The sequence below is a fragment of the Trichomycterus rosablanca genome, chromosome 26, assembly GCF_030014385.1.
Source record: "Trichomycterus rosablanca isolate fTriRos1 chromosome 26, fTriRos1.hap1, whole genome shotgun sequence".
NCBI classification, from domain to species: Eukaryota; Metazoa; Chordata; class Actinopteri; order Siluriformes; family Trichomycteridae; genus Trichomycterus; species Trichomycterus rosablanca.
Genome location: NC_086013.1, coordinates 15,476,661 through 15,491,232, shown reverse-complemented (window position 1 = coordinate 15,491,232; position 14,572 = coordinate 15,476,661). Strand labels below are relative to the sequence as shown.

General features: G+C 39.2%; 1 protein-coding gene across 1 annotated transcript in view; it reads left to right on the top strand.

Annotated features, from left to right (window-relative positions):
• dnm1a (dynamin 1a) overlaps nucleotides 1–14,572 on the top strand; it is a 67,044-nt gene that overhangs the window by 10,736 nt on the left and 41,736 nt on the right. Inside the window, exons 2-9 of the mRNA XM_062988936.1 lie at nucleotides 182–255; nucleotides 2,027–2,176; nucleotides 2,798–3,001; nucleotides 3,878–3,976; nucleotides 6,230–6,390; nucleotides 6,589–6,731; nucleotides 6,895–7,030; nucleotides 11,014–11,081. Of these exons, the coding sequence (XP_062845006.1) occupies nucleotides 182–255; nucleotides 2,027–2,176; nucleotides 2,798–3,001; nucleotides 3,878–3,976; nucleotides 6,230–6,390; nucleotides 6,589–6,731; nucleotides 6,895–7,030; nucleotides 11,014–11,081 (1,035 nt within the window). The remainder of the gene's footprint in view (nucleotides 1–181; nucleotides 256–2,026; nucleotides 2,177–2,797; nucleotides 3,002–3,877; nucleotides 3,977–6,229; nucleotides 6,391–6,588; nucleotides 6,732–6,894; nucleotides 7,031–11,013; nucleotides 11,082–14,572) is intronic.

Genomic DNA, 14,572 nt, shown 5'->3' with positions numbered 1-14,572 from the left:
TGTGTCTGGCTCTGATTAACCCGACATGGTGCTGCGTTTGTAAATAAATCATGTTTGTGAATCAGGACAGTACTAGTAGTGATGCTAAACCAGTCTGAGCTTGCACTGCTCAGGACTGAGAGTGTGTTAGTACATTGTCACTCTCCCTGTTTCTTAATGTCTTTGTGGTTTGTCAACACAGGGACTTCCTTCCCCGTGGTTCTGGCATCGTGACGCGCCGCCCGCTGGTCCTGCAGCTCATCAACTGCCCCACAGGTGAGTAGGTTGCCATGGTGATGGTACTGTCGTCAATACTGCGGGACTCCGGGGAGATGACGCAGCTAAATGCTGAGCTATCATCGTTACTTACTGCACTGCCAGTATGCAGATGTGCACACAGTGTACTTAGAGCACTCAGTGACTACGAAAAGACAGAAGAATACTAGAGGTGCATAATAATAATAATCATCATTTAAACAGATTAGTGACTGGTCAGATTCTATAAGCACTTACAGAAGATTTCTGATACTTTTTGTGTTGCAACTGACATGTGTGACAGCTATCATACATGATCATGCTACAGCAATTACAGCAATTATGATAAAAAAAATAGTACCATTTTATCAAACTTGTTTTAATCAAAAAAGTCTGGTAAACCTTCCAAAATAATAAAATATAAATTATTCAAATGCTACATTAAAACAGTGATGCAAATGCTACATAAAATAATGATGCATCTAACACAATGAGGGTGGCATAAACAAGTCCAGTTGTAGGCAGCTGTAGCCTAGTGGCTAAGGTACAGGACTAGTAATTGAAAGGTCACTGGTTCAAGCCCCACCACTGCCAGGTTGCCAATGTTGGGCCCTTGAGCAAAGCCCTTAACCTTTAATTGCTTAGACAGTATACTGTTACAGTACTCATATTCAGTATTCATTTTTTACTTGGTGAGAATCACAGCGCATCACACATTCAATTATTAACTCCCTCTCTCACACCTAGGGTTAGTTTAGAGCAGGTAATCTACCATCTGCATGCTTTTAAGCACAGGGAGGAATCATTATGACTATTATTATTATTATAGTATTATTACTAACAGGAAAACCATATAACATTTTAAAATGTACTAAATGCACTTTTTGGTGACTTAACTTTTATTCTGGGTACTTTGTTTTAAAGTGTGTTGTTAATTTACCCATGACAAAAGCTGCAGTGTAAACTTTTCCTTACATTCTTACAGATTTAACAACCCAGTGTGGGATTAATAGCTTTTCCACTTCATTTATTAGCAGCTGTCGTATTTTCTAAATGTTTTTGCTGTATACTTTTTGAATGCTGGTGATGGCTGAAAAGTTGTGTTGTTTTATTTTATTAAGAGGGATTTAAATTTAAACAGCTTTAACAATATATATATTTTTTTACATCATCATAGAGGCAATATTGACTAAATGTTACAGAATTCTGTGCAGTCATGAGACCACTTTTAAAAATCAATTTTTTGATTGAGGTCTGTTCCATATTTTTACAGAACATTAGTCAGAACATACAGATATAAACAATTTGGCTGAACAACAAGAGCAAAACACACTGTGAATCCCTTTTCTGTTGCCATTTTGATCAATTGAGCATAAATCATAGTTAAACATTTAAGTTTAGTGAATTATGCAAGTTGTTCAAATACAAAAGGGATATTAGCAAGATGAAATAACTGTTAACCTCTAACATGTACTCGATATATTTATCATTTAGCTTCACGTCTCATTATATACTCATAAGTATTGGGTCATACTGTGCAACATGTAAGAGATTTGAGTTTTTTAAAACCGATTTCAGCAGGTTTTCAGGTTTCATTACTCGTCCACACTGCCATCTAGTGGAAGCAAACCTCAAGAGACAAAATCCTAAATCCCTCCCTGTTGTACCTACTTAACATTAAACTGTATGTTTTCTCTAATATCCTTTTTTTATATCTTAGTTGCAAAGTATGTTTTTTATCTGTCTGTTCCTCTGTTTACATTGATCATTTCCTTTTTGTCTCTGTATGCAGAATATGCCGAGTTTCTGCACTGTAAGGGGAAAAAGTTTACAGATTTTGATGAGGTACGGCAGGAGATCGAAGCAGAGACGGATCGTGTGACTGGACAGAATAAAGGCATCTCTCCAGTACCCATTAACCTTCGGGTCTCCTCCCCTAATGGTGAGCTGTTACGCCCTAACATGATGCACCTGATGGGATTCTTTTTTGTTTTGCAGACCCCCTGCCATACTAATTGTCTATTTTTACTGCATGTTTGTCTCACTGAGCCATGTCAGAAGTAATTGTCTCTCACCTTAATAGCTGGTTCCACCATATATAGCAGCAATGACTGCAAATAAACACTTTCCATAGTATTGGATCAGTCTTGCTGGGTTTTAGGCCACACATTGCTTGGTTTTTAGTTTATGAGGTAATTGTGTGTTAAAAAATACGCTGTGTTAGTACAGATTAATAATGTGTTAGCGTAACACGTTCTATAATGTATTTGAACTTTATAATTCCTTTATTATAATGATTACTTCATTACAGTGATTATAATAGTAACATCTCTGTTACTGGGTGGTCAGATAACTCAAAAATCACCAAAACATAGTCTTTCATGAATGAGGAGACACACAGCCAAAGTTTACTTGACTGTGGACAGTTCCATCAGCTTTTTATTGGGTTTCAGATGACCCTAGGTGTAAATGAGTGCTTTATTAGTTCAGTGAGTAGCGAAGCTTCACACATTAAAGACACACATTTAATTTTTCAGCTCTGTCCTTGTTCTGTTCCCTTCAGTTTTAAACCTGACTCTGGTGGACTTACCTGGAATGACCAAAGTTCCGGTGGGCGACCAGCCAGCCGACATTGAGCACCAGATCAGGGACATGCTGATGCAGTTTGTCACTAAGGATAACTGTCTGCTGCTGGCTGTGTCTCCTGCTAACTCTGATCTCGCCAACTCGGATGCTCTGAAGATTGCCAAAGAAGTCGATCCACAAGGTGAGTGTCATAATTTCGGGTTGTAGTTGTAGTGTTTCGGGTTGTAGTGACAGAAGGCTGAGCAGCAGTTCACCCAAGATGTTTAAATCCCTTAGCTTCTTCTGGGGGGTCACTAGACATTTACAGCCTAGCTGATAATTGGGTCTGCCCTTATGATTTACATCTATTTGGGGCATCCTTAAAACAGCCCCAGTGGAAGCAACCATTGTTATTCTTGTAAGACCTTTGACTGGCTCCTCTTAATTCAGAGGCAATCATGCCTAGTTCTTGGCAATTACATCTGCTGAATTTAAATATATAAGTACATCAACTTAGATAATGTTTGGTGGTGTGGAACCTGTAGGCATGGACTTTACTATGGATGGTGAATTCTCTTAGCGTGTATAAATAGGGCCAGTTTGACGGCATCTATCAAAAACATGTCTGAAATGGAACATGGTATCCTGTCAAGATCAGGAGGAAAACCCTATGCTTAGCTTGTCTGGATAGTCAGATGTACTCCTGGATCACAAGCAAATGGTGTGTAATTATTAAGAAGCTGCTGGAACTGGAAGCTGGTGACACTAAACACGGTCAAGTGAGCTTTAAATTGTCAAAGACACGGGGTAGAAGCCTCATCTGCTTTTCTTTGTCCATGTAATCAGTAACAAACCGTTTTTTTTTGTCTGCCAAGCCTATGGCAAGGTAAAGCTTGCCTGACTGTATGCAGTGTCAATTGTGTTACAGCAGCTTCTAATTCATGGCAGATCAATTTTTTGATGTTCACTAGTACTTTTTATATGTGTAGCAGGTACTTAAAAAATCATATAGGATTTGTAGACAGCTATGAAGTTGTTATACTGAATATACATTGTTTGTCTGGGTGTGATTGAACAGGTTTACGCACCATCGGTGTGATCACTAAACTGGATCTGATGGATGAAGGAACAGATGCTCGTGATATTCTGGAGAACAAACTGCTGCCACTGCGCAGAGGTAGGATTTATTATTCGTTTTTATAGCAATATATGCATATAGAATATTTATGCCAGTGTATTTCTCTTATGTGTACAAATTTAGAAAATATAGCAATGTTTATATTTTCATCCACAATGCGTTTTTAATGATATTATCACATTGTAACATTAAGTCTCTTAGTGTACGCTTTTCTTGCTTGATGAAACACTTCAGCTGTTTAACAGTCCAGGGTCTCCGCTGTTGTTTATTGTGCTTTATAATGTGTGGAAAGCAGGCAGGCTAGCCTAGCACCTGCACTTTATTTCTACAAAGCCACACTGGAGTAGCGTGCAGAAGGTGGCTTGGCATTTTCCTGGTCAAACAAGCAGAGCTGTCTCTTAAAAAGGAGCATATGTTGACAAACTGCAACATTAACACACTGCTGGATTATTTTAACATGTTCTATATATTACATAAAACATCTGTTCAAAAGTTTGTTCATATTGACCTTGTCCAATTTTTACAGAATTTTTTTAAAACAGTAGTTTTTAATCATTCCATAAATTTATCTGTCTTACTCTGCCCTTGTCCCAACTTTTTTGAAATATGTTGCAAGCATTAAATTGGGAATTAGCATATATTTTACAAAATAAAATAAAAAAACGAATTAAAGCATTTATTATCTCTTATTTGGCCTGTTTCTGAATAAAAAACTGTAAAAGAAGAATTTTTATTTTCATTTGACTGTTGTCCCAACTTTTTTTGGAAGTTTGATTGAAGCGAGCAGCTCTCAGTGGCTCCACCTGGTGGTCCAATGATAGATCAGGTCTCACTGCTGCACGTAATTTAACATTCAGTGATGCTGAAACACTGAGAGAGAGAGAGAGAGAGAGAGAGAGAGAGAGAGAGAGAGAGAGAGAGAGAGAGAGAGGGAACACCCGGGGGCATAATGAAAAAACAATGTCTTGATTTCAGTGAAACATCTGGAAAAAACCTCTGTCCGTTTCTTTACTTAGCAATAAAGCATATTTATAGGAAACCCTTGAACACAATATGCTGATGTTCCAGATTTCCACTCGGTTTCGGGCAGAACTTTTCTAAATTTGTTTCCATCACACACTGTCTTTACCCTCACAGGGCCCGTGACTCACTCGTGTAACGTCAAACCGTATTTCATTACAAGCTACATGGATTAATGCAGGGCTGAAATGACTGAGACTCGTTAAGTAGAGGAGAAAATGTCCAATAATATAATGTCCCAATAATTTAAAGATGATTTTAATTATAAAAAAAAACTTACATCAAAATCTGTTTCTGCATGAATCAAATTTGTGGTGTAGATAGATCGATAGATACTTTATTCTGGAGGAAATTAAGGATTTTATTAGTATTAATATTAGTTAGATAATAGGGTCAATGTTTATAAATGATTATTCATTTGAACAAGAAAGATCTCATGTATTACCACCTCTTTATTATTATTATCATTATTATAATTATTATTGGGTGGATCAGCGGTCTATTACACCAGCCCACCACTGCTGAGATCCAGGTTCAAATATCACAGACATGATTGGCTGTCTGGAAAAACAGGGATGGTTAAAGTGCTGCCATGGCAGCCTCTGCTGGCAGATTGATGGCACCTGCACAGAGATGAGAAAAGAGTGCTGTCAGGGTGTGTCTCTCCATACACTACGCTGAGCTGCACTGCACTCGTCAAGATGCATACGGCATGCTGCCCACGTGTCGGATTAGCTTCGTTCTCCTTAATCAGAGCAGGGATCGACATTGGTGGAGAGGAAGCATGATGCAATCGGGCAATTGTACACGCTAAAAGGAAGAAAAAGGGGAAAAACTCATATATTTAATAATAATAAAAAAAAGTGCTGCCATGGCTTGAAAATGATCGTTTTTGGTCTGTTGTTCAATATTGTATCAGAATTTAGAGAAGTAAAGTAATAGGAATGATAAAAAACCTTTCTGATTTTGCAACATTTTGAAGGTTCCAAACATAATTGTTTTCAAATGATTTTCATAACTAAATTATTCTTTCTAAGTTTAATATATATGTAGTTTAGTATGTATGTAATATGTGTTTTATATGTATGTACTCAGTTTAAAATACATTTAATATGTCTGTTTAATATGTATGTATGTATTTTGAACTCAGCATAAAACCATAAAATTAGACACATTAAAAACACACATCATTAAATATCATGGCCTGTATTTCTGTACTCATGTATGTATAACATTACAGTTGATATTTGAACTGTTTTGTCGTTGTGTTAGGCTACATCGGTGTGGTGAACCGCAGTCAGAAGGACATCGATGGAAAGAAGGACATCAATGCTGCCATGGCTGCAGAGAGGAAGTTCTTTCTGTCTCATCCTGCCTACAGACACCTGGCAGATCGGATGGGTACACCATACCTGCAGAAAGCGCTTAACCAGGTGAGAACATAAACTTAATGTCACCAAACCAAACTAGTTGTAGTAGTTTACTGAAGCACAATTGCTTATCAATAAGCCCATGATAGCCGGGGTCTTGCTCCACTAAAGACTATGTGAAGATGACCGATGGTTGTGACAAATGCTTTACTGAAAACCATAAGCACATTTTTATTCTGAATTTTCTCCTGTTTTATGCAGCAACTAACCAATCACATCCGCGACACGCTGCCTGGACTGCGCAGTAAGCTCCAGAGTCAGCTACTGTCCATCGAGAAAGAGGTGGAAGAGTACAAGAGCTTTCGACCAGATGATCCATCTCGCAAGACCAAAGCCCTGCTACAGTCAGTAACTTACATCTAACACATCTGTACAAGTTAAAACATGGGGGTCATAGAGCTCACACCCTGTCGCATAAAGCACCTTCTTGTACACAGACGCTCTTGGGATGGACTCATATTTTCCATGCTTTAATCTTCCTCACTAATGCATCACACATCTCTCCAGGATGGTGCAGCAGTTCTCGGTGGACTTTGAAAAGCGTATCGAGGGGTCTGGCGATCAGATCGATACGTACGAGCTGTCAGGAGGAGCGAGGATCAACCGCATCTTCCACGAGCGCTTCCCTTTCGAACTGGTCAAGGTGTGTGAAGACTGCATGCATACAGATAGGTGATCCTGTGGTTGGCGCTGCGATGGTTCTGACATGGTTTGGGTCTAACTGTCCTTTTAGAGAGAAGGGAGGTGCACATTTAACAAATCACATGGAGACTGTTAGATATTGGGGATTATCAGTGCTCGCAGCCAACCTGTGAGATCTGAACCTCAATGGTTTTGTTTTCTCTTGTGGCTCTTTCACATTTCGCTTTTGCACGAATGCTTTTGTCTTACTAGTCATGTTTACATGCAGCCTGATAATCCATTAATAATCCGACTATTCACAACAATCAGAACAGACTAGTCTACTAGACTAAGGTAATTCTGAATTCTGATTAAACGAGGTCGGTAATTCTTGAAATAATCTGTTAAATAGAAGAAAAATAGCCCTGTAAACACTTGTATCCTATTACGCTCCCAAACGGAAAGTTTACATTCGTTCTAAGCACGTGCATTTGTACCAGAGCGGAAGTGAAAAAACGATTCAAAAGTTCGTTTGACTTTTAATAAACTTAAAAGGATAAACTTGCAGGATATCTTTCTCTTGTTACTTCTATTGTAAGAGATGTGAAGAACATTTTCCTGAGTCCGCCATCATTTTAAAACAATGAAAAAACAAACACACCGACTGAAAACTCACGTCCTGCTGCTCCTCTTACTCGTTCACCAAGTGGTACCCTGCATGTGCACGTTGTTTTGGAAGGGCTTGCTTGTGGCGTGCATGTAATCACCTCCAGCAATCCCATTCTAGAGAGAGTGAACATCTAACCACTGAGTCTTCATCTAGAATCGGAATGAATTCAATCAGTTTGGAGAAACTCTTGGCATATAAACTCAGCCAGTGTTTTATAATGTCTGTCAGATTCACTATTTGCATAAAATTATTTTTATGGTTCACTCTAAAAGCCCCAGCCCAAACCTAGTAACTTTATTTACCTGTATTTCTAGCTGAGCTGTGCTACATAGAAGAGCATCTTCGGTCCCGCTGCTATCACTTAGCAACCAAAGAGTGACTCACTGCCCAAACTCGTGGCTCCCCCCCGCCCGAGTACTTCTTGAGTAAAACATTTGCCTCCTGCTTACTGGAACACACACACACACACACACACACACACACACACACACACAATAAAACACTCTGTCTGGAGTGGCCCAACAGGAAATTCTGGTCCAGAAGGAGAATCAGTCAGCGTCTTTAAATCTTTCTCTCCTGATTACTAACTGATACCAAACTGGGTGCTTTTGGTTACACATTCCAGATTGTTTGTTATTATTTGAGATAAATGTGTTTCATAAGAGCGCAGTTATTCAGAAGCCAGTCGCTGTAACAGTGATTATAGTAATATGAATAGAAAAGTGTGGTTTTACTTTAAAATATAACCATCACAGACTGGGGAAGCCTTTTGTTTTAGTGCAGGCTGATGTTTCACTAGCTAGCAAGATGATATGTTAAAGAGCATATTTAGATTGATAGGTAGACAGACAGACAGACAGACAGACAGACAGACAGACAGACAGACAGATAGATAGATAGATAGATAGATAGATAGATAGATAGATAAAGATATACAAAAATAGATAGATAGATAGATAGATAGATAGATAGATAGATAGATAGATAGATAGATAGATAGAGTACATACATACATACATACATACATACTGTAGATAGATAGATAGATAGATAGATGGACAGACAGACAGACAGACAAACAGACAGACAGATAGATAGATAGATAAAGATATACAAAAATAGATAGATAGATAGATAGATAGATAGATAGATAGATAGATAGATAGATAGAGTACATACATACATACAGTGTATCACAAAAGTGAGTACACCCCTCACATTTCTGCAGATATTTAAGTATATCTTTTCATGGGACAACACTGAAAAAATGACACTTTGACACAATGAAAAGTAGTCTGTGTGCAGCTTATATAACAGTGTAAATTTATTCTTCCCTCAAAATAACTCAATATACAGCCATTAATGTCTAAACCACCGGCAACAAAAGTGAGTACACCCCTAAGAGACTACACCCCTAAATGTCCAAATTGAGCACTGCTTGTCATTTTCCCTCCAAAATGTCATGTGATTTGTTAGTGTTACTAGGTCTCAGGTGTGCATAGGGAGCAGGTGTGTTCAATTTAGTAGTACAGCTCTCACACTCTCTCATACTGGTCACTGAAAGTTCCAACATGGCACCTCATGGCAAAGAACTCTCTGAGGATCTTAAAAGACGAATTGTTGCGCTACATGAAGATGGCCAAGGCTACAAGAAGATTGTCAACACCCTGAAACTGAGCTGCAGCACAGTGGCCAAGATCATCCAGCGTTTTAAAAGAGCAGGGTCCACTCAGAACAGACCTCGCGTTGGTCGTCCAAAGAAGCTGAGTGCACGTGCTCAGCGTCACATCCAACTGCTGTCTTTGAAAGATAGGCGCAGGAGTGCTGTCAGCATTGCTGCAGAGATTGAAAAGGTGGGGGGTCAGCCTGTCAGTGCTCAGACCATACGCCGCACACTACATCAAATTGGTCTGCATGGCTGTCACCCCAGAAGGAAGCCTCTTCTGAAGTCTCTACACAAGAAAGCCCGCAAACAGTTTGCTGAAGACATGTCAACAAAGGACATGGATTACTGGAACCATGTCCTATGGTCTGATGAGACCAAGATTAATTTGTTTGGTTCAGATGGTCTCAAGCATGTGTGGCAGCAATCAGGTGAGGAGTACAAAGATAAGTGTGTCATGCCTACAGTCAAGCATGGTGGTGGGAATGCCATAGTCTGGGGCTGCATGAGTGCAGCAGGTGTTGGGGAGTTACATTTCATTGAGGGACACATGAACTCCAATATGTACTGTGAAATACTGAAGCAGAGCATGATCCCCTCCCTCCGGAAACTGGGTCGCAGGGCAGTGTTCCAGCATGATAATGACCCCAAACACACCTCTAAGACGACCACTGCTTTATTGAAGAGGCTGAGGGTAAAGGTGATGGACTGGCCAAGCATGTCTCCAGACCTAAACCCAATAGAACATCTTTGGGGCATCCTCAAGCGGAAGGTGGAGGAGCGCAAAGTCTCGAATATCCGCCAGCTCCGTGATGTCGTCATGGAGGAGTGGAAAAGCATTCCAGTGGCAACCTGTGAAGCTCTGGTAAACTTCATGCCCAGGAGAGTTAAGGCAGTTCTGGGAAATAATGGTGGCCACACAAAATATTGACACTTCAGGAACTTTCACTAAGGGGTGTACTCACTTTTGTTGCCGGTGGTTTAGACATTAATGGCTGTATATTGAGTTATTTTGAGGGAAGAATAAATTTACACTGTTATATAAGCTGCACACAGACTACTTTTCATTGTGTCAAAGTGCCATTTTGTCAGTGTTGTCCCATGAAAAGATATACTTAAATATCTGCAGAAATGTGAGGGGTGTACTCACTTTTGTGATACACTGTACATACATACATACTGTAGATAGATAGATAGATAGATAGATAGATAGATAGATAGATAGATAGATAGATAGAGTACATACATACATACATACATACATACTGTAGATAGATAGATAGATAGATAGATGGACAGACAGACAGACAAACAGACAGACAGACAGACAGACAGACAGACAGACAGACAGACAGACAGACAGACAGATAGATAGATAGAGCCAGGGTGCTCAGGTGATGCAGCAATCTATTAAGCTGACCCACTACTGCTGAGATTCGAACCTGGATGTTGGTGGTGGTGGCTGAAGCTCTGCGATGAATTGGCACTTTGTCCAAGGTGTTCCTGCGTTTCTGTGTTTCCCGGTTGAACCAGACCCACAGTGACCCTGACCAGGATAAAACTGTTGAGGAAAATGAAATGAAATGAAAAATCAATTGCAACTGAATGTTATTGATCTACCAGCTACATTCCCAGCGTGTGATCATGCATTATGTTTTCTTTCTTTCCACAGATGGAGTTTGATGAGAAGGAGCTGCGGAAGGAGATCAGCTACGCCATCAAGAACATTCACGGCATCAGGCACGTTCCTTTCCATCCCGTCTCAAATCTTTCATTTTCCGTCTCGCATACTCTTTGTGTACCACTTTCTGTGTCCCACCTGTCTGTCCTGACTAAACGCAATCACAAAACACTAATCTAAACACAGTGGCACCCTGCGTCTTCCCTCAAACTCCTGATCAAGACAGTTTGGCGTAAACAGAGATGGGTGCTCGTGATGAGATCTGGGTTTTGTTGAAGTGTCTCATTCTAATCGGAGGATGTGTGTGTATGGTTTCAACCTGTCTGGTGTAACATGTTCTTAACTTTATATTGTTAGCAGTGTATCATAACACTACTGCATTTATCTACCAGACAGGCTGAAGACCAGGCATAAAAAACTAATTTTCTTATAGAAATAGCTCAGCAAAAACAAACAAACTAAAACACATTAATATCATTCACTCTTTACCCCAAATGTCATTGATAAGTCATGTTAAGTACCTGACATGGGCTATACACTGCACCTAAATTCTGTATTGATAATCATCTGGAAGGCATTAGTTTTTCATATATAGTGGGGTGAAAAAGTAAATGTTCTGTCTGTTACTGCATATTTGTCAAACTGAATAATTTTAAGTCATTAAACTTACATAAAGAAAATAATAAAGCTTAATCGCCCTTGTGGAATCAACTGTTGTTGCTAATTGAACAAATTTTCTGTAGAATACAAATCGTACACATTGTGAACCATACTATTAAATTTAAACTATCGAGGCCGCTCGGGTGGTGCAGCGGTAAAATACCGCTAGCACACCAGAGCTGGGATTTCGAATACATCGTATCGAATCTCAGCTCTGCCATCGACTGGGCTGGGAGGCTACATGAACAACGTTTGGCTGTTGTTCATAGGGTAGGATAAGCTGGATAGGGACTCCTACAACCTCTGCTGAGTCGAGGAATAATGCTGATCAGGGTGTGGTCTGATCCGCATATGAACTCGCCTCGTGCAGGTCAAGAGATGCAGTCGGCTACTGCACACGTGTCGGAGGGGGCGCGTGTCAGTCTCGCTCTCCTCAATCAGGGCGGGGGTCAGCTACAGTGGAGAGGAAGCGTATGGATGCATTCGGGTAAAAATTGGACGCTCTAAAATCGGTAGAAAAAGGGAGAAAATGCATAAAAAAAAATTTAACTATTAAAACCTTAAAGTTTCTACAGCAACACTATGTGATGATCTAAAGAAATTTCACATAAAAAATACTAGTTAAATGTATCAGTCTGGAAAGGATTAAAAGAAGCATCTAAGGCTTTGGGACTCCACAGAACCACATCTGTTATCAAAAGTACCAGTTAATAATTTTATATCTGCTTCAAAATGCTCTTAAATCTGCTGTTAAAATGCTTTATTATCTTAAATAAAGATAAAATAGAGCACAGTTCATAATCATAAATGTAATTTTATATGAAACTTTTTCAGTTTCATGGTCAGTTGTGTTTGTGTGTTTTCTTGTCATAAATTCTAACATCCAAAATGGCTAAAAAAAGGATGCTGTTTTGTTTTGCTTAAACGTAAAGAAAACCCGGGACACTGTTGGGCTGCATTTGGGGTAAAAAAGGACATTTTAAATTATATATATATATATTTGCAGAACTATTTCTTTAACATTAATACGGGCATTATGAGTGTTTTTACTTTATTAATAATTCCCCTTTTGTTGTTGTATTTTTGTTTCTTATGGGACAGCTGGGGACTAATTTGGGTACAATGCAATTAATTTTTCTACCCAGTTTATTTTTAAATAAATATAACTTTTAATACTTGTTATTAAAGTTTGAATGCTAACAGTAAAATGGTAGCATTAAATTAATTATTTTTAGAAATTTGCCTTTTTCTCTTTCTTGGCATTTTAAAATTAATGACTTTTTAAAATCTCATTGGATTGTTCTTTAACACTCTTCTTTCTGCCCAACCTATTCTTTTTTATTCCCCCCTCGTTTTTCTCTCCTCCCTTCCTTTTTGTTTTTTGGACCTGTCTGTCTCCTCTTTGGTGGGCAGAACTGGGCTCTTCACCCCGGACATGGCCTTTGAGACCATTGTGAAAAGGCAGATCGGGAAGATTAAAGAGCCCTGCCAGAAATGTGTGGACTTGGTCATTTCTGAGCTAGTCAATACTGTTAGGCAGTGTACCAAGAAGGTAAAGCCCTGGTCGGGAAAGTCGTGATGTGTCCGAGCTCCCCCTAAATCTTGCCAGCACCCGACCATAAGTATCTCTGCCGTAAACAGAAGGATTATGGGAAGGGGCGGCATGTGTGAGTGAGAGTGTCTATGTGTCTCATCACAGCTTGGACAGAAATGAGTAGAATGGCCACGGCATGGCCCGGATAGCTCGCTGTGTTAGGTATAAGTGTCTGGATGATGGTGTTCTACTGCTGGGTAGACGTGTGTCATGATAGAGAGCACTTTTTTATCAAGTTAATCCAAACACACCCTTGAAACCATCAGAATTCTAATAAAAATCTTAAAATTACAATCATAACATCCTACAGTATAGCAGAGCTGTATAAAACTGTTCTGCTTTTGAATACCAGCTGTAGGAACTGCACTTATTGGTGACTCACTGGTTGGATCAGGTGAGTTTGATCAGGAAATCAGCTAACTATGCCATACATTGACTCTCGGGAGGTGTGTACCTATGGAATAACGCTGTAATAACACAATGTACCAAGCATTAAGACTTCAACATCCAGACACTAGCATGACTGTAGTGATGCACCTTACACCAGTCAATATACATACAGTAATGCTTACGTTCACCTTTGTACGTTTGTGGCTTTTAGCAGATACTTAAAATCATAACTAATTACAATTTAAGCAATTGCTTTGGTGGTGGGGCTTAAACCAGTGACCCTTTGATTACTTGTCCAGTACTGATCCAGTGGTCCAGTAGTGATCCAGCACCAGTCCAATTCCAACTCAGACTTTCAGCTCATTTGTTGGTCTCTTTGTGATCTGCTTTAAACAAACATGCAAATGATCAGAATTTCCCCTCTATTTATTTTACATTTACATTTACAAGGCACATTTTTGGACACACTTGCTCGTGGCTGTCTTGGAAGGCTGATTCTTCTCTTACTGAATGGTTGGAACGCATTTCTCGGGTTCATTCTCTGTCCAAGAAAAACTTTAGGTTCTTTTGTTGTCGTGAATGTTTGAGCAGCTTTGAATTCACTTCAGACATGTGAGCTTTGAATACATGGTGCACATGATTTTTGTGATTTTTATTTACATCTAACCATCATAATTTAAAAAAACCTTGATGGTGGAAGACAATTATAATGATCATGTAAAAAAAAATCCAGCAGATCAAGGCGAAAAGACCAAATGGATAAAAAAAACAAAAATTTGACCGCCATGGTAAAGAAATACATGTTCAATACACATATACGTTAAGTTTTGACCCCAGCTTGATTCAGGTTGGCTCATAAAATATAAACTTTTCCCAAAATATAAGCAATGATTGATTTCCTAATCC